The 20240-nt window shown below is 59.7% G+C and overlaps 1 protein-coding gene across 4 annotated transcripts; it reads left to right on the forward strand.

Moving 5' to 3' along the window:
* The first annotated feature begins 3310 nt into the window (after positions 1 to 3310).
* On the forward strand, positions 3311 to 20233 carry TTYH1 (tweety family member 1). 4 transcript variants are annotated; one of them, XM_027618402.2, is made up of 14 exons: positions 3311 to 3547; positions 6570 to 6748; positions 8513 to 8624; positions 9390 to 9610; positions 11725 to 11820; positions 13105 to 13177; positions 14970 to 15045; positions 15436 to 15491; positions 15661 to 15753; positions 15908 to 16000; positions 18828 to 18970; positions 19100 to 19145; positions 19237 to 19317; positions 19964 to 20233. In XM_027618402.2, exons 1-13 carry the CDS (start codon positions 3422 to 3424, stop codon positions 19273 to 19275), a joined length of 1353 nt encoding a protein of 450 aa, XP_027474203.1. In that variant the 5' UTR covers positions 3311 to 3421; the 3' UTR covers positions 19276 to 19317; positions 19964 to 20233. The 4 variants fall into 4 exon arrangements, with proteins under 4 accessions (XP_027474203.1, XP_027474204.1, XP_027474202.1 ...); XM_027618403.2 differs by having other exon boundaries at positions 20038 to 20233; XM_027618401.2 differs by lacking the exon at positions 19964 to 20233 and adding an exon at positions 19441 to 19945.
* The last annotated feature ends 7 nt before the right edge of the window (positions 20234 to 20240 follow it).

The raw sequence follows: 20240 nt of genomic DNA on the forward strand, positions 1-20240 counted from the left end.
CATCCAAATGGACTCATACAATATATACTCAACCACCTTGTTAAGCTGGTGAGTATCCCTGAGTTTGAGTCCTGAGGGGTACATGCTGAACTCTTTAGCCAGGACCTGCTCTGGTCTTCCGTCAAGAGAGGTAGGTCAGGAGGCCTTCCTGGAAGAGGTGTCATTGCTGCCTCTCTCTGGCTTCCTTCCTGCCTCCCTGGGCTGCTCCTCCGCAGCCTCTTCGTGGGCCCCTTCCTCCGCTTGCGGGTGCTGCTGAGCATCTGGCTAGACCAGAGCTTATAAATCAGCCAGCTCCAGCCCACAGACAGGTTTTATTTGGCCCACACGGTATTTTTTTTTTTTTTGTATTTGAATTAGTTTTAACATTTAAGAGCTGAGGGATTTTGCTTTTAAAAATATCCAGATTTCTGTCTTCTCCTGGAAATTTGAAACATCTGGCAATGCTGCATCCCTCTTCCCATATGGCAATCATTGGCTGAAACTAGAGAGGAACAACCACGTTCTCTGAGCCCTGCTCCACTGGGGGGTTCTCAGGCACCCCAGCCCTGAATTAACAGCTATAGAGTTTGAGATGGCATTGCAGTGGTATTCAGCCAAAAACCCTAGAAATGCTCCGGGACTACCCTGGGAGAACCATTTATCTTTCCCACGAGAAAGAGACTCAGAGCAAGAGCAGGAAAAGGGCAAAGAGAACAAATTTCTATCAGACAGCATCTCAGCTCTCCCATTGACTGGGATGGATGCCTTGGGCTTAATCAGGAAAGGCCAGAAGCAATGTCCTAAAGAATGCGGACCTTCTGGGACCCAAACTGTATGTGAGGGAGACAGAGATGGACACAACAGAAGGAGCCAGAGGGAGAAAGGGAGATTCAGTCAACAAACCTTTTTCTGAAGGGGAGTGAAAAGGAGTGGTGTGTGTGCCTGTTGTGTGTGTATGTCTGTCCATGCATGCACACATGCTGTGAGGAGGGGCGCAGGAGTAAAACACTGAGGGCCACCCCACCCCCCCGCCTCAGGAAGCCAATATAGTCTACTTCTACTTAGTAGGAATTACTCTTTTCTAACACCAACCCAGATTGTTCTCTGGAATTCAAGATTAGTGTTTTTCAGATTGCAGGTTAAGACCCATTACCCAATAATGAAAAATTTAGGTTGTGACCAGATTTTTATTTCTGAAATAGAATAAGCATAGAAGATATCTGAGAGCATTGTGCTTTTGGAGGTCAGTTTTGTTCATGAAACGTTTCACTTCAGATGTGTGTGTGCACCAGATCACATTTGTAAAATGTATTTCTCAGTGTGGCTGAAGTCCCACACCCTCAAATATCCATATTGGGGAGGGTGGGACATAAGGCCAGATGGTGGGAGACTTGGAAGCAGGACTAAGAGAGTTTGTTTGACCTGATCCATGGGCAATAGGGAGCCATGGAGTGCTCTTGAGTCACTGAGTCACAACGACCACCTCACCCCACCCACAGATACATGAGCCCAGCTACACACATTATGGAATTTGGAATTCTTCTCCCCCTTAGCAAGTCCTGCTGGTTCTGCAAACAGTGGCTGCAGACATGGTGTAGAAGATTATCCAACAAGAGCTTTTAGGACAGGCTAATAATCTCACCTCTTTCTCCTCATTTTACAGATAGAGAAGCAGAGACTCCAAGATGGGAAGTCACTTGCCTGGGGTCACTTAGCACAACTCATGGCTTCTCATCTCAGGAAATTTGTCATCTCCAGGCCCCATGCATCCCATCTAGCTGGGGACAGTGGAGGACATGACTCCAGCCACTGGAGTTGGAATTGGAGGTGGGCTGGAGAAGACCAGGGTAGAGAGGATGAGAGAGAGAAGGAGAGAGAGAGAGAGAGAGAGAGAGAGAGAGAGTGTGTGTGTGTGTGTGCGTGTGTGTGTGTGGTGAGGGCAACTATCCTCACTCTTCCCTGTCTCCATCATCAGTATCACACCATCATCATCATCACTCTCATTCCTATCAGCACCACCATCATCACCGTAATCATTATCATCATCACCACCACCGTCATCACCATCATCACCATCACCAACATCACCACCACCACCATCATCACCATCACCACCATCATCACCACCACCAACATCATCACCACCACCACCATCATCACCATCGTCATCACCATCATCACCATCACCACCATCATCATCACCACCACCACCATCATCTCCATCATCATCATCATCATCATCACCATCATGACCATCCCCACCATGACCATCACCACCACTATCATTATTTTTCTCCTAGCAATGGGATGGGCAACTACCTATCTTCAGCCCTTTCTTACCAATCTGGGGCACAATATTGGGATGAGAAAGGTGGAGTACTAACCTCCCCTTTTTCCTCCTGCCCATCTCAGTCCTTCCAGAGGAGGCCAGGTGTGGGGACCCCAGGAGGCAAAGTCTAGCCTAGCTCCACAAGGGTGGGACAGATCCCTGGGTCGGATTCCTGGGAACCTTAGTTTTAGCTCCCACGGTGACTGCCCGGGTGGTGATGTCAAAGTATCTGGGTCCCCTCCAAGGGTCTCTACTTCCCCACATATCAGGTGGTATCAGTGTGTTCCTGTGAGACTCATTATAGGCGGCAGCTGGAAAAATACTCTGTGAACTCTAAAGTGAATGGCAAGGGGAAGGGGGACGCTTATGTACACTGAAGTATCCTTAAAAGAGTTTGGAGAGGTTCTTAAACACATGGCAGGCATTCTTATAAAGATGGCAGGGGTCCCTAGATAAATGAGCGGGGTTCTTCTTGGGGCGGGAGGAGTCCTTATGCCGATGTGAGGGGTCCTTAACCCTGGTATGCAGGCGTACATTCTGGAGTGGTCTGCACACCTAGGAAGGTTTGCGTATAGAAGCTGTGTTCTTATGCAGATTTTAAAAGGTGGGGCTTTTACCCAAATGACAGTCTTTACAGAGGAGAGTACCCTTACACACAGAAGTGAGGGTTTTTTTATTGATGCAACTGACGGTTATTTGTAAGATGCTGTGCAAATACTTAGTGACCTTTGCACAGACGTAAAGGTTCTTTCTAGAGATAAAGGGATCCTTTGCAGCTGTGGGGTGATAGCACAGTATGAGCGGCCTCATTTGGACAGGGATGTCGCTGGACAGCGTGGTACCTGCGCCGGCCGCAGGTGGGAGCCGTCACTGAGGGGCGGAGCGCTGGGGCCCGCTTGCGGCGCCGCACTCCCCCCGGCAGCCACCAGGGGCAGCACCGTCCCCGTCTGGCCCGCGCCTCCCCCCTCTTCCCCCAATCTCCGCCCCCCACCCTCTCCCTCCCCCTGCTCGGATCCCCTGAGCCCCGCCAGACCCCGCTCCGCCCGCGCCCCGCTCCACTGCCGAGGCTCCCGCAGCCCCGGCGTCGGCCCCGCTGCGCCCTCCCCGGGGGCTATGGGGGCGCCCCCGGGCTACCGACCCTCGGCTTGGGTGCATCTGCTCCACCAGCTGCCCCGCGCCGACTTCCAGCTCCGCCCGGTACCCAGTGGGTTCGCGCCCCAAGAGCAAGAATACCAGCAGGTGGGAGCGGGTGCGGGGTCCTGGGAGGCGGGGGCGGAGGGGGGGAGGCAGAGCTTAGGGGTCGTGAGGGAGAAGGGGGCTGGGTGACAGATTCCTGTGTTCTCCGGGGGTGGGGGCCGGTCCGGACTTTGGGGTATCTGAAAGAGGAGGAGCATCGGGCTCCCATACCTGGAGGTTCCCCTGGGACAGGCGCTGGGAGACCAGAGACCTGGCTCCTTAAATAAAGGAGGGCCAGGGCCCTGGACCCCTTAGTCCCAGAGGAGAGAAGGGACCGGGGAGCCTTGGATTCCAGGGTCTCTGAGAACTGCCCGGGAAGCTAGCCTCCAGGGTCATCAGGGCGATAGGTCCATTCTCCGTGTCCTAAAAGATGCCCCCTCCCCTGATAGGATCGGGGCGGTCCAGTTAAGGTGAGACAGGAACTGTTAAGGGTGGAGAGGAAGAAGGCTGGGGTGCCCTGGTTTAGGACGGGATTGAGACCTGAAATGGGGAAGGGGCGTGAGGGATTTAGGGCCAGGGCTGGGTAAACGAGGTGGAGGTGCTGTAAGAGGAAGCTTCCAGCCGGTCCCCAGTCCCAGGACAGAAGGGGTGGTCAGGGTGCTCGGGGTGGGGGGAATGAGATTCCATTTGGGGACCAGAGGGTGACAGAAATGGGTCCGGAGGGTGGAGCTGGGGTGGGAACGTTACAGAAGCAAGGGTCCCTGGGGAAGGGGGCCCAGCCTGGGTCAGCTCCAACAGGGGTGAAGGAACTGTCCCCTGACCCAGTTTAATTCAAGTCCTTGACTTTGAGATTAATGAGGAGCGAGGCTTGGCTGAGCCGCGGAAGGGTGGGGGAGTGTGTGCGTGGGGGGGGGTGCCTGGGAGTCCTGGTGGAGCCCCTGGATGTGTCCTGGGCCCTGCCTATAGGGTCTAGGCCCCTGGAATCTGTGCTAGGGAGCTCCTGGGATAAAGGCCTGGGGATTGGAGAGCTTAGGAGGTGTGTGGGGGGGTCCCAGAAAAGCAGAGAGGGGGATGTGTGCTGTATTCTGAGCTATTTGGGTCATGGCTGTGCCAGCAGGGAGCAGCTCCTCCCTGCCTACTCCATGCCGCCCTCTCCCCACCAGACAGGGACGGCCACCCCTCACCCACAGCCTCTCGTGTCCACAGTCACGACCTCCAGTGTTGGCCGCTGACACCTGCTCATGGCAGAGGAGACCATGCACCCGTTGCTGGCCCCAGTCACTGCCCAAGGCACCGGGAGAGGCTCACTCCGCCCCCCCCCCCCGCATGGACAGGCAGGGTGACAGCAATGGGACAGGCATGAAGTCACACGGCCCAGGAGGGGACACTGTCCCCCAGGAAGATGACCGCTGTGGGTGCAGCTGGAAAAAGTCAGGCACTGGGTGACACCGGGCTGGAAGACACACTCACACACTCACACACACCCCACAGTCACGTGTATACACACCCACAGTCACACATCCACACACACACGGACACGTGTTTATACATCCACACACATTCCTGTCCTCACACACTCACACACACCCCACACTCACTTGTATACACACTCACACATCCACACACACACACGGACACACGTTTACACATTCACACACATTCCTGTCCTCACATTCACACACCCCACACTCACACATATATACACACACTCACACACACAATTCCTGCTCCCCCTCACTCACACATTCACTCACCCCAAGCTCACTTGTATACACACTCATACACACATCATTCCTGCCTTCACTCACACTCACACATACCTAAACACACTCATACACACTCACATACCACAGTTACTTGTATACACACTCTCAACACTCACATTCTAACTCTCACACAGTCAGACACAAATTCACACATATATACACATATATTCACTCAAATATAACACACACACGTTCACATTCAAACACACTCACAACTTTCTCACACACACACACACATTCAGGTGTAGTATCTCATGGCAGACGCACAAATAAAACATCCAGTTTCACAGTCAGGAACACAAATGCACCACACACTCGTGTCATTCACACACACACACGCGCGTGCGCGCGCACACACATGCACACACTCCACACCACACTGCAAGGCGAAGGCGGAGACACACAGTGGTTTACAGGAAAGAGCATTAGTGAGTCTGGAGGGGTGATTCTGTTCCTGATGTCGCCCCTACCTGCTGTGTGGCTCAAGGTAAACCCCTGCCCCATTCTGGGCACCCCCTGTAAAGTCCTGCCTCATGGAGAGCCCCGTTGTCCTGTGAGGCTTTTCCAACTGCACGTAGCTGTTCTCTCCCTGCCTCTGTCCTCTCGGCCTTTGGTTCTGCCACCATCTGTCTCTGTGTCTCCTTTCTCTGCATCACTGCTTTTCTGCTCTTATCTCTCTCTCTAGCTCTCTGTGCCTCCCTGTCTCCAAGTCTCCATCCCTGAGTCTTTGCACACACACCCTGTCATGGAGGCTGTCACGCCCCCCTCCCCGTGAGTCCCTGGGTGACAGACTCACACTGCGGTGGGTGTGCAGAGCTCAGCATCAGGGGAGTGAGTGAGCAGTGAGAGGGGAGGACCAGCAAGGAGGAGGAAGAGGAAACCTTCGCACCCATCTCCAAGGCACAGGCACCCCCTGTTCACCCCCTGGTCCCACCCAGTTCGGGATGCAGGTCTCAGAAGGTCCTGGGAGATGCTCTATTCCAACTGCCTGGTTGGAATGAGGAGGAGACAGTCTCAGAGAGGGAAGGCCCCAGCCGAAGGCCACACCCAGAGCAGAACTAGAACCCAAGATTTAGGCCTCTCAGTAGGAAGCTCCCTCCAGTGACCCAGCCCTAAACCGCCGAGCCCCAGCGGCCAGCCTGGGAGGGGCTGGGGACCCCATCTTTCCCCACAAACCTTAAAACCACAGGCTGGGCTTGGCCCCCCATTCTAGCCAGGCCTGCCTTCCACCTCCACCAAAGTCCTGGATCCAGGACCTCCAGCCACGCAGGGAGGGAGCAGTGAGCTCCTCTGAGGCCTCATGTCTCCCCCTTCCCCAGGCCCTGTTGCTGGTGGCGGCCTTGGCAGGCCTTGGCTTGGGCCTGAGCCTCATTTTCATTGCTGTCTACCTCATCCGCTTTTGCTGCTGCCGACCCCCAGAGCCCCCTGGGGCCAAGAGCCCCCCACCCGGGGGAGGCTGTGTCACCTGGAGCTGCATTGCTGCCCTTCTCGTCGGCTGGTAATGGGGCCCCAGGGTGGGTGGGGAGTGGGGACAGGGCTGCCCACCATCTCGGTCAGTCTTCCTGAGGGTGTCCTAGAAACCCACCTCAGCCTTGCAGCAGGAAGCACTGCTCCCATTTCATGGATGGACAAACTGAGTTTCAAGAGGAGGAGTGACTTCCCAAGGGCAGCCAGGCCTGCAGGAGCGGGTAGGGGTTAAGAGTGGCTTTGTCCCTGAAGAGCTGTGCAACTAGGGGAGTGATGTAATCTCTCCAGGATTCAGTTTCCACATCTCTGAAATGGACGTTATAGTAATGATGTCATTCATTAACTCATTCATTCATTCATTCATTCATTCATTCATTCCACAACTATTTCTTGGGGATCTACTATGTGCCAGGAGATACTGAACTGGCCAGGCGGAGGCTCTTGCCCTCCTGGAGCTGATGTTCTAGTCAAGGAGACAGACAGCCAAGTAATATTTACAGTCCAGGAGACCAGGCCTGAGCTGGTCTAACTCCTTCTCGCGGTAACCCTGGGCAAGTCTCAGGGAGAGGGAGAAAGAAAGCAACTTTTCAAGGCCCCTTTGCCCAAGTGGCGGAGTGGAGACCCGCAAGCCCCTCTCCGAGCCCGGGTGGTGGTGGTGGGGTTCTTCTTGCGGCCCCCCCTGGGAGGGGCGGGAGAGAGGGGAGGGGCACTTGAAGACACACCCTTACACCGTTCCCCAAGAGCCAGCGCTAAGCACAGCCCTCCCCATCAGGCCACCCCCACAGATCGGGACGCCTGGATCCGAGAGAGATCCGCCCCGGATCCGGGGGAGTGGCGGGCTGGGCCCTACCCCACTGCCTCACAGCGGGGAGCAGCACAGTGTGTTTGGGGGTGTCTGTGGGGGAGGAGACCTGGGCGTCCTATATCCAAACTGCTTCCTCTTCGGGCTCTCCTGACTGGGGGTGGACGGGGGTGGTGGACAAAGACCCCGTGGGGGAGAGACACGGCCGGCCCCCAGCGGCCTGGGAACAAGAGCAGCTTTGTCCCACTGTGAACAATGGGCGGGGGCGCCGGGGCGGGCGTGGGATCCAGGGCTGGGGGTGGGGCCCGGTGGCCCGGGCTGGGAACTGTGAGGGCGTCCGGCTCTCTCCGCCCGGTCGGAGGGACACACTGGGGGAGGGGGGGGATGGGCCCGCATTCAGACCCCACAATGGAGCTCTGTGTGCCGGCCGCGGAGGGGCGGGGGCGCAGGCTTCTGGCCCATCGGCCCACATTCCCTTGCTTCGCTCTCAGCTGGCCAGACGCTTGGGTCCCGGGGGCGGGGGAAGGCGGGGAGCTCCAGCCTCGGGCCCCCCGCCCCGGGAGATGACTGGGGGCCAGCACTCCTGGGAACCCCCAGGAGGGGGGGAGGGGATGGTGGCACCCTGAAGGGACAGGTGCTTGAGGAAAGGAGGGAGGGCTGGGTGTGGGGCCGGCAATCCTGGAGGGAGGGCTTCTCCTGGGGCTGGGCGGGACAGGGGTTCCGCTCCAGTGAGGTGCGGGTTAAATCTGCCCCCCCAGCCCCTCCCCTCCACCCACCATTAGCATCACAATGACGTCCCTGGGGCGGGGGCGGGGGGGGCTTCCCGTTACCTTGGCAACCGGTGGGGGCCATGCTGGAGACGTTCCTTTCCCACGACGGACTGGACCACTGGGGTGGGGGGTGGGAGATGGAATCGGGTGTGTGAGGAGGTGGGGGGACGCGGCCCCAGGGTCCCGGGACAGACTGTGATTTCCCCGTCCCTCCCCTTCTCAGCGCCGGCATTGGCATCGGTTTCTATGGCAACAGCGAGACCAGTGATGGGGTGTCCCAGCTCAGCTCAGCACTGCTGCATGCCAACCATACGCTCAGCGCCATAGACCACCTGGTGAGGGGCCAGGCACTGGCCAGACCCCAGACCCACACCCAGACTGTTCCCCATACCCAAACAAAGGGCCACCTCCCAGAGAAACGGGACCCAAACTCAGAGCCAAGATCCCACGCCTGAGATTTGGGACCCCAGACTCAGACTCAGACCTCAGACCGTACACCCCACCTCCAACCCTGACTGCAACCGGGACCTTACACATGGCACCCTCAGACCCTCAACCCAGATCTGGAACATGGGGCTCAAATCTAGACCCCAATTCACTTAGTCTCAGCCCTGAACCCCTGCCCTCAGGTCAGATCCAGGCCCTCAGACCTGATCTGTGGCCTAAACGAAAGCTCAGGGACCTCAGTGCTGAGACCCAGGACTCTGACAAAAGGCCTCACTCCCATCCCCAGGCCCAGGGTTCCAGACCCAGAGCTGAGACCCAGGCTGACCTCAGACCTCAAATGTCATGTCCATTGCAGACCCTGGACCATGGAATCGAGACTCAGGACCCCAGACCCAGGCAGGCAGATGCCAACTTCAGACTCAAAAGCTCAGGCATAATTCCAGTTCTTCTGCCTTAATCTTACCTGGGACCCAAGACACTGCCCACCCAGAGCTCCTGATGGGAGGCCACAGACCTGTACCTCATTCCACAGATGTCCTAGCCCCCAGATCTCAGACACCTGCCACTCCTACTTCACCCCCACACCCTTGGACCCAACCCCGGCCTCCCCAGACAATGCCCCCCTCTGACCCCAGACTCCCCTCTGCACGCAGGTGTTGGAGATGGTGGAGAGGCTGGATGAGGCCGTGAGGACAGAGCTGACCACTCTGGAGGAGGTGCTGGTGCAGCGCCTGGAGCTGGTGGCTGCTGCCCGGGGGGCTCGGCGGCAGGCGGAGGCAGTGGCCCAGCAGCTCCAGGCGCTGGCCTTCTGGCGGGGAGTGCCCTTGAGCCCCCTGCAAGTGGCTGAAGATGTGTCCTTTGTGGAGGAGTACAGGTGGGTGACCGCTCTTCCTTGCCCTGGGCGGCAGGGGTTCTCACCCTGGGTGACTGTGCCTCCGGGGGAGATTGGGCAACGTCTGGGGACAAGTTTGGTTGTCGTAACTGGGGGAGGGGGCGCTACTCGCACCTGGTAGGTGGGGACGAGAGATGCATCCTGCAATGCACAGGATGGCTCCCTGCAGCAAAGGATGACCTGTCCCGAGTGTCACCGTGCCCAGGCTGGAGGTGGACCCCATGGCCTGCTCACATCTTCGCATTCATCCGCTCACTCACTCACCCCTCAGTCATCCATCTGACACATGCATCCGCTCAACAGATCCTTACTTAGCACCTTCTGGTGAGAGAGAGGGGTGCCCCAGTGGTTAGGAACACGAGCTCTAAAGCCAGATGGCCACTCCGTGACCCTGTGACAAGTTACCAGTTCCGTGCCTTGGTGTCCCGAACTGTAAAGTGGGAAAGATGCGTAGTGCTCCCTTCATTGGATTGTTGAGGATCAGATGAGTGCATATCCGTTATGTGCTTACAAAAGTGATGGGCACATGCTATACAGGTGTGTGGAAAATGTAAGTTTTTATGAGACAGGGCAATGAACAAGACAGCAACTTCTGCCCATCTTCCAGGAAGGGGCCCAATAAGGAGCAAACACTTGTGAGGTGGTGGGTGGTAAGAGCTTTGGAGAAAAGTGAAGCAAGGGAGGGGGATGGGCTGGGGACAGTGACTGGCAGTTTGCATGTGCAGTGGGCATGTGTGGGCGTGGGGGGTGGGGGTCTGGGGAGGCCACACCGAGAAGGTGATATGTGAAGGAGGAACAGGTTATGCAGATATCTGGGGCAGGCACCCTTGCCAACAGCCAATATGATGAAGTCCTCATTGCTTTGGCTGCTAGGAATTATGTCTCCTGTTTATCCGACACCTTCTGAGGGTCCTGCCCAGGCGCCGGGGCAGAGGCAGGACCCCGTCTCTTGCCTCCTGGCTTCTGTGCTCCAGGGTGGAGGCCCACCAGGGCTGAAGCAGTCCGTGACGAGGACGCCCCCGCGGGGCATCAGACAGGCCTGGGTCCCAGGGAGTCCGGGTTCTGCACTGTGGCCTAGCCACGGGCCAGGCCTCAGCCCCCCCCAGGGCCCTAGGTAGCCGTGCAGGCTACGCCGGAGTGAGGCAGACCCACCGCCAACAGGAAACGTCTCTGGATGTACCAATATGAGTGCCTGGCCCTCGGGAGTCCTCCCCCAGCTAAAGTGGCCAGTTTCCTGCAAGGTTACAGGGACCCCTGGAGGGAAAGCTTCCTGGCCAAGTTCCTGGAAGCCCAGAGCAGGAGTTCACAGCGGCTTAGGGCAGAAGGGTCGGCTGCTCCTGACGGAAGCGAGAGAGTGAAGCTGGGGTGTGCGGTGGGGGCCCTGGGAGCAAAAGCCTGCAGGTCTCCCAGAGCCACGCGGCCCGGCTCCCCCTTGGGAAAGGAGGGTCCTCTTGCCACTGCAGCGCTCCAGCCTCACACAGCTGTGTGCGGACCTTTCCGAGCAGAGTGAATCAATCATTAATACTTAACTAGCATTTGAAGTTCTCTGAGTAACATTCAAGCTGCTATTTCAGGGTGTCCGTGTGCCCGGCACCCTTCCAAGCTCGTGCTCCTTAGCCTCACAACACCCTCTCGGAGCAGGTGCTGCGGATCTCCCCCACGTTACAGGCAGGGAAACCAGGGCACAGGAGGCAAAGCTCCTGAGACAAGGTTGCGTGCAGGTAGGAGGTGGAGAGCCTGGCCGAGCCCCGGGTCGTGCAATAGGACACTCGGCCCGCGCCTGGGAACCACTCACTTCACTCTGCAGGGTGCTGTGGCAGGTGGGGCTCCAGGGGGCCAAACGCTCGTCCCCGGTGACAGGGCCTGTGCACCGTCCAGCCAGGGTGGGGTTCCAGGTGCCCAGACCCTGGCACCTGAGCTCTGACTGGCTGCAGTGGCCCGCCTCCCAATGCACCCATTTCAAGAGGAGCTGGCTGTGGCCTGGGGACCAGGGCATGAGCGTGGGGGGTGCCGTCCCCCTCTGCCAGGCCCTGGTCTGGGAGCCTGGGTACGGAGGGCTGGATTTGCTGCTCAGTGTCACCCTGTCCCTTCCCCAGGTGGCTGGCCTATGTCCTTCTGCTGCTCCTGGAGCTGCTGGTCTGCCTCTTCACCCTCCTGGGCCTAGCAAAGCAGAGCAAGTGGCTGGTGATCGTGTAAGTCTGGGTGCCCTCAGGGCAGGCTCATGGGCCAGCACAAGGGGACCTCTTTCCATCCGACAGCACTCTTGCAACAGGGACCACTGTCCTTGCCAGGTTCATGCTCTCATTCTCTCGTCCCACAAACTTCCATGGAGGTCCTGGGCTGGGTCAGCACGTACAGAGGCACCAGGCCTAGTGTAGGACGGGCTGGGCAGACCCAGAAACACAGGCCTTGAGGCGCGGGAAGGGCTCCAAAATCCTAGGGGGGGGAGATATATATATATCATGGTTGCACTGAGGATGGGGTGATTACTGACTTCTGCTGAGGGCTGTGCACACACAGCCCCGTGAAGGAGGCGCCCATCAGGCACCTGACTTGCAGAGGGGGGACTGGAGGCAGAAGGTGACCACATCTGAGGTGCGTGACCGTTACGTGGCTCACGGGAAGCTCAAGACCACACCCTTATTTAATGGCTCATTCTGTGCGGCCAGCCCTCTTCGGGAACCCTCACACTGACCCTGTGAGGAGATGCTTTCCTTTTCCCCATTTAACCCAGGGGGAGACAGGGGCTCAGAGAGGTTGGGCCACTTGCCCCAGGCCACATAGCCCGGAAGTGCTGGAGCTGGTTTTCGACCCAGGCCAGCCCATTCCATTCAGAGCAGTCCTTGTATCCTCCACGCCTCTGGGGGCCCTGCTGGTGCTCCCCAGTCTCCACACCCACCCTGCGTGAGAAGTCCTGCTGTCCCATGCAGCCTCCCCCTGGGGCTGAGAGATGGTGACCACCCTCCAGTGCTGACCCTTGCCCCTAGACCCCATCCCCAGAGGAAAACCAGGCCGCAGTTCTAGCGCTGGCGGCACCCATGCCTTGGAGGAGTGTGAGCAGAGCAGGAGGCTCACCAAGCTGTGCTCAAACCTGAGAGACGTGCTTGGGAACCACTGGACTCCTGCAGATTCCGAGCCAGGAAGCAGAGTCCAGGGTGGGCAGTGGCTCTCCCAGAATCCCAGAGCAAGGCAGGGGCATCTCTGGGCTGGGATCTGGGCTGCTGGCTTGGCAGCCCAGGGCCCTTCTCAGCATCCTCCCCCTCACTCCCAGGCAGGGACCAGATGTTCAGTTCAATGTCAACAATCTCAGGTTGTTGAGACTCCCCCTGTCTCCCCTAATTCTGATCCTCCAGGCTCCAGAGGTTGGTGGGGAAGGGGGAGGGGCAGTGATGGGATTTGGGGTGGGGGAAGGGAAGAGGTGAGGCAAGTAAATTAGAAACCCCAGAACCCGAAACCAATCCCCTCCCCTTTTATAGGATGACAGTGATGAGTCTCCTGGTTCTTGTCCTGAGCTGGGGTTCCATGGGCCTGGAGGCAGCTACAGCTGTGGTGAGTAATGGAGGCTGGGCCCCTGGGCCCTGGGGCAGGTCCTGAGGGGAAGGACTACACAGGTTCTGAGGTCTAGAAGCTAGAGACTTGGACACTAGGGAGGAGGAGCCTGGGGGTCTGGACTCCTGGGTCTGAGGGCGGAGGGGCTGGGGGCCTGGACTCCTGGGTCTGAGGGAGGAGGGGCGGGGGTCTGGACTCCTGGGTCTGAGGGAGGAGGAACCTGGGGGTCTGGACTCCTGGGTCTGAGGGCGGAGGGGCTGGGGGCCTGGACTCCTGGGTCTGAGGGCGGAGGGGCTGGGGGCCTGGACTCCTGGGTCTGAGGGAGGAGGGGGCTGGGGGCCTGGACTCCTGGGTCTGTGGGAGGAGGCTGGGGGTCTGGACTCCTGGGTCTGAGGGCGGAGGGGCTGGGGGCCTGGACTCCTGGGTCTGAGGGAGGAGGGGGCTGGGGGCCTGGACTCCTGGGTCTGAGGGAGGAGGGGCGGGGGGCTGGACTCCTGGGTCTGAGGGAGGAGGGGCTGGGGGTCCTGACTCCTGGGTCTGGGGGAGGAGAGACTGGGGTCTGGACTCCTGGGTCTGAGGGAGGAGGGGCTGGGGGCCTGGACTCCTGAGTCTGAGGGAGGAGAGACTGGGGTCTGGACTCCTGGGTCTGAGGGAGGAGGCTGGGGGTCTGGACTCCTGGGTCTGAGGGAGGAGGGGCTGGGGGCCTGGACTCCTGGGTCTGAGGGAGGAGAGACTGGGGTCTGGACTCCTGGGTCTGAGGGAGGAGGCTGGGGGTCTGGACTCCTGGGTCTGAGGGAGGAGGGGCTGGGGGCCTGGACTCCTGGGTCTGAGGGAGGAGGGGCGGGGGTCTGGACTCCTGGGTCTGAGGGAGGAGGGGCTGGGGGTCCTGACTCCTGGGTCTGAGGGAGGAGGGGCTGGGGGTCCTGACTCCTGGGTCTGAGGGAGGAGGGGCTGGGGCCTGGACTCCTGGGTCTGAGGGAGGAGGGGCTGGGGGTCTGGACTCCTGGGTCTGAGGGAGGAGGGGCTGGGGGCTGGACTCCTGGGTCTGAGGGAGGAGGGGCGGGGGTCTGGACTCCTGTGTCTGAGGGAGGAGGGGCTGGGGGCATGGACTCCTGGGTCTGGGGGAGGAGGGGCTGGGGGAAGAGGGGACTGGGGGTCTGGACTCCTGGGTCTGAGGGAGGAGGGGGCTGGGGGTCTGGACTCCTGGGTCTGGGGGAGGAGGGGCAGGGTCTGTACTCCTGGGTCTGAGAGGAGGGGGCTGGGGGCCTGGACTCCTGGGTCTGAGGGAGGAGGGGCTGGGGGTCCTGACTCCTGGGTCTGGGGGAGGAGAGGGCTGGGGGCCTGGACTCCTGGGTCTGAGGGAGGTGGGGCTGGGGGCTGGACTCCTGAGTCTGAGGGAGGAGAGACTGGGGTCTGGACTCCTGGGTCTGAGGGAGGCTGGGGTCTGGACTCCTGGGTCTGAGGGAGGAGGGGCTGGGGGCCTGGACTCCTGGGTCTGAGGGAGGAGGGGCTGGGGGGTCTGGACTCCTGGGTCTGAGGGAGGAGGGGGCTGGGGGCCTGGACTCCTGGGTCTGAGGGAGGAGGGGGCTGGGGCCTGGACTCCTGGGTCTGAGGGAGGAGGGGGCTGGGGGTCTGGACTCCTGGGTCTGGGGGAGGAGGGGCGGGGGTCTGTACTCCTGGCTCCCCAGGGATGATCAGGGAAGGGGTTGGGGGGGCAGGTGAGCCAGACACTGAGTTCTGTGGAATTAGAGCAGTTTCTGGTCTGAGCCCCTCTTCCTAATGCCTCTCTCAGGGCCTCAGTGACTTCTGCTCCAGTCCTGACACCTACATCCTGAACCTGACCCAGGAGGAGACTGGGCTCAGCTCAGGTGACCCCACCAACCCCGTGCAGGCCCTGCATCCTCAGGCCTCTCTGCCCAGTCCTGCCTGGGGTCCGGTGGGGGGGCGGTGCTGGGTGTCAGAAGCTCTCAGCACCTCTCCTGGTGGCATGGGAAAGAGAGGGATACAGATGCCTGATTCAGGAGAGAGCAGCTGGGAGACAGGGTTGGGCGTCCCTCCCCAGGAATGGGAAGATTTGGCCGCTTGGGAGAAATGCTGCACAATTTAGTCAAGGGCAGGACGGCAGGACAGTAGCCTGTCCCTGAATGCAGGCCGCTGGACAGGAGCCCCTGGGCTGGGGAGAGGCCCCTCGCCCTGAGGGTTGGGGAGGCTGCGGGGACCCAGGCTCATGGGCTCCCCCTCTTTCCCTCCTACTTCAGACATCCTGAACTATTACTTCCTCTGCAATCAGGCGGTCTCCAACCCCTTTCAACAGGTTAGGGGTGCAGGCAAGGGAGCCGGGTGGAGGAGGGCGGGCTGGGCCTGGACTGCGGGTCCTCGGGAGGCTGCGGGCGCCAGGGCCTTCAGTCCTGTGTCCCCGGGGAGGAGAGTGGTCTGGGGGCGGCCAGCCACTACCCGGTCCTCCTCCCCCTGTCTTCCCGCAGAGGCTGACTCTGTCGCAGCGAGCTCTGGCCAACATCCACTCCCAGCTGCAGGGCCTCGAGCGGGAAGCTGTCCCCCAGTTCCCTTCTGCGCAGGTCGGCCGCCCGCGCTCCCCCCACAGCCCGACTCCAAGGGGAAGGGCGGGCTGTGGGCGGGGCCCGCGCCTGCGGGGGAGCCCGCCGAGAGGGGCGGAGCCCGGGCCAGCCCGGCCCCGCAGGAGCAGGTGGGATAACGCTTGCTCCCGCGCAGAAGCCTCTGCTGTCCTTGGAGGAGACGCTGAATGTGACAGAAGGAGACTTCCACCAGTTGGTGGCGCTGCTGCACTGTCGCGGGCTGCACAAGGTGCGCCCTGTCCCCCGTCCAAATTCTTCCAGGGAGCCCGAAAAATCCTTACGTTTCTCCCTTGCCTATCCACCCACCCCCATCCGTCCATCTGTCGTCCGCATCCGCTCGCTCCACCGCCTCCCCTCCCTACACCGCCTCCCCTACCCCCCCCGCCACCCCTCCCCATCCCCCTTCCCTACCCCCTCCCCGTCTCTCCCCTGGAGCCCCTGCAGCCTCGGGAATGCTGGAGACAGCGTGCGTGGGCTCCTGTCCTAGCTCCTGAGCCCAGACAAGTCACTAAGTACTCTGTGCCTCCGCTTCCTCCCTTATAAATGAACCGGGATTGCAGGGGCTTAGTAGCTGTAAGGCTCTCCACACTGAAGCAGCAGGGCTGGGCAGAGCAGCCCAGAGAAAGCATGCCTGGTGTCCGCAGACACGTCCAAACCTTGGCTCTGCCGCAGCTGTGTGGCCACTGGCAGGAGAGAGTCCCCGAGTCCCCATTCCCTCACCCGTGAAAGACAGAGAGGATACCCGCTTTTCTGGGCGGGCACAGTCTGTTAGGGTGACTCACCTGTGCCTGGCTTTACTAGGTGTGGCACAGGTGGGATGCACCTTTGCCCTCGTTAGTCATGCTGTCAGAAGGAAATATTTTCATCTCCCCTTCTTACAGATGACGTGCAGAGGGCCGGGTCTCCCCACTGGCCCTGGCACACCACCTCTCCCTCTGTAAGCCTCCACCGCCAGGCAGTCACTCAGTGTCATCCCTTTGCTTCCTCACCCCACCCCCATCCCAAGGGCCCACTGCCACTCAGGCCTAGTCTTCCCCCCTGGAGGAGCGCACATGCCTCCTCCCCCCTTCTTGTCTGTCCCCCCCACCCCCGGGCTCTCCAACAGGGCTGCCAGATTTAGCAAACAACAAATACCTCTTCACTGTAAGTAGGGCCCACGCCATATTGGGGACATGTCTGTACTAAATATTTTTTTGTTGCTGGGCATCTGAAATTCAAGTCTGTGTGGGCATCCTTAGCGATCGCATCCCTTCCATGGCTCCCATTGTCCCCAGAGCTTCTCAGATTGGCACTCTAGCAAGGGGGCAGTGGTGGTGGTGGGGGCAAGGAATCAATACTCAGAATTGCTGAATACCTGAGCTGCAGAACCCTAGAAGGCAACCCTGCTCTTTTATTCGAGGGCAAACTGAGGCCCACAAATTTCTCTGTGGTCCAGGCCAACACTGGGCCGGATCGCACTTCCCAAGGTTCACTGTGGACAGAGGGAAGGGAGGGAGGGGGGAGGGTGGGTCAGAGTCTCACTCTCTACTCTGTGCACCCCATGACTCCAGGCCTCAGTTTCCCCTCTCTGGGCTTTAGGGTCCCCACCTATTACAATCAGGATTGAGGGACATCAGGGATAAAGTGGCAGGAGGGTGCCTCTGGAGCCTGACAGATCTGGCTCTAATCCCACCTCTGCCCCTTCCAGGCTTTGTGACTCTGGGCAAGTGGCTTGCCCTCTCTGGGCTTCAACTTTCTGTCACGGCAAAAGGCAGCAGTGTGAGGGGGCCCAGATCTCTGCTTGCAGGCCTAGGAGGGGGATGAAAGGGCATTGTCTAGGTGCCTGGTACAGTAAAAAGAGAACGCCCCATTGCTCTGACAGGCCCCTCGCTCGGGCTTCACTGGCACAGTACCAGACACTGCTGCCCCCTACCCAGGGGCTCAAGCCAGAAACCTAGGATCATCCCTTTTGCCGTCTGTCCTTACCTCCCACAATCACTCCCCAGGAAAGCTCTGCCGGCCCTTGCTCTGAAGCCCATCTGGACTCCGAGCGTGGCTCCCTCCACCATTGCTGCTACCCTGGTCACCCTCCTCCCCTCCCACCCAGGGGCCGCAGAGCATTTTCCCTGCTCCCCTGCTGGCCCCCTCACCCCATCTGTCCTCTCACAACAGCTAGCAGCTGGGTGAGCCTCTGTCACACAATCCGATCAAGTTCTTTCTCCACTAAACCCCTCCAGGGACTCCCTGGCACATGGATTAGAGTCTAGCTCCTGGCCTCACCTGCAAGGGCCCGGGCTGGTCCCAGCCTCAGCCCCTTGCACCCCGTCCCCGCACGGGCCACAGCAGCCCTCAGACAGTTCCCGGGCCTCGAGCCCACGGTTCCTTCCTGCTGTCGGGGCCCGGTCCTGCCTTCTGGTCCCCTCTCGGCTTACGGTCATCTGAAATGACTTTCTGGAGCCTGGTAACTCATGTATCCCTGGGACTGGGAGCCACATCTGGCACAGAGCAGGCCCTTGGCTAATCTGTGGGATGAACGATGGCTGGGCATTCAGGAAATGGCTCAGCTCATTTCCAGGGATGCCGGGAGTGGCGGCCAGCATTTACTGTGTGCGTTATGTGCAAGGTATAATTCCAAGTCAGGGGTTCTTCCAAGCATTATTCTAAGTGTTGTAAGCCAGAGATTTTGCCCCCGGGGGGGCATTTGGCAATGGTTGTCACAGCCAGGGTGGGGGTGCTCCTGGCATGTAGTGGGCAGAGCCCAGGGATGCCGCTCAACATCCTACAGTGCACGGGACGCCCCGCGACGGAGAATCATCGGGCTCACGGTGTCGGAACCCCAGCACTGGACCAAGGCTGAGCCGGTGTGGTGGCTGGAGGTGGGGTGGAGGGGAGGCCAAGATTTGGGTTTACACCTGCACGTGTAATGATGACTGTGCTTGGAGCACCTCCTGTGTGCTTGTACGGAGGCAGAGATATTGAATGACTTGTCCAGCATGGCACAGCCGGCTGTGTGGGGTTGAGGAGGCGTGCCCGCTGACACCCGCCCTCCCCCCCCCCCCCGCCCCCGGCCACCCCAGGATTACGGCGCTGCCCTGCGGGGCTTGTGTGAGGATGCCCTGGAAGGCCTGCTCTTCCTGCTGCTCTTCTCCCTCCTGTCTGCAGGGGCCCTAGCCACCGCCCTCTGCAGCCTGCCCCGTGCCTGGGCCCTCTTCCCACCCAGGTCAGGAGGGGAGGGCGGGCGTGGTCCCGGGGGGAGGCGGTGTGGGCTGGACCTCTGGGCTGCTGTTGGGGCGGCAGCCTCCTGACAGGTCCCCCATCCTGCTTCTCTGCTACTCCCATCGCCCCCCAGTGACGACTATGACGACGCAGATGATGACGACCCTTTCAACCCTCAGGTACCGGACTTGCTGGTCTGAGGGAGGAGGCCAGGGGCCTGTGCTACAAAGCCAGATCCCCTCCACGCCCCCTCCCCGATCTCCCCCGCAGGAATCCAAGCGCTTCGTGCAGTGGCAGTCATCTATCTGAGCCCCTCCTCCGTGCCAGACTGGAGCCTGAGCCCCCACCCCGGTGAGCTTCCAGGGTGGTACCCCAGCTCCCCCTGTGGCCAGCCCCTGCTCGCCTCTCACTCTCCGGGCAGGGGGGTGGCCTTGCCGCCTGCATCTGGTGCGCTGTGTCTGCCTCTCTCTGCAGTTCCTTCCCTGGCTGCCGGAGAAGACCCCACTAACCCAGCCTGACTGGGCTCTCGCCTCTAACAGCACCTCTGGCCAGGGACACCCACACGGACCGCCTCCCTGCCCTGCCCCCTCTCCCACGCGCGCCCTTGCCCCGGGGAGTCAGCCAGGGGACAGGCCAGGCCTTGGGGCTGGCGGGGAGGGGCAGCCAGCTAGCCCCGCAACCCCTCACCCCTGGCCACCAGGCCCATCCTCGAAGGGACATGAGTGTCCTTGTCCCTGCCAGGCCCCAGGGGGCTTAGGGCTGTCATCTCAACTTATGGCACTAACTCGGGAATGGGTTGATTTGAAATAAAAGGGAAAACTTTATTTTACAAGCAGCTGGGTCCTTATTTTTCTCCTCCCTGCTCTGGCCTCCTGGTTGGGGCCGGGGAGACCCCTCCACTGCCTCCTCCTGGCTGCCAGGTATTTCCAAGGACACTGGGTTTTTGTTTTGTTGTTTTTAAAATAATAATGACTTTTTTGCCTGATTCTAAAAGTAGAACACATGTCCTGACCCAGGAAGAGATCAGACAAGCCAGGAATAGATCTGTGTGTGTGTGTGTGTCTGTGACAGAAGACAGATGTCAAGTCAGAGTGAAAGGCCGTGTGGTTTCAAAGCTCTGCGGACACCATTGGTCTCCATCTGGAAGAAGATGTTCTACAGACGAGACAGGAGAAAATCTACCAGAGACAAAGGAAGGAGCAAACATATCACAAAGAATAAGTAGGAGGCTCTTGTATGTGGTGTACCTTTGCTGGAAAGGGAACACTTCCAGC

Source organism: Zalophus californianus, chromosome 17 (genome assembly GCF_009762305.2).
Source record: "Zalophus californianus isolate mZalCal1 chromosome 17, mZalCal1.pri.v2, whole genome shotgun sequence".
NCBI classification, from domain to species: Eukaryota; Metazoa; Chordata; class Mammalia; order Carnivora; family Otariidae; genus Zalophus; species Zalophus californianus.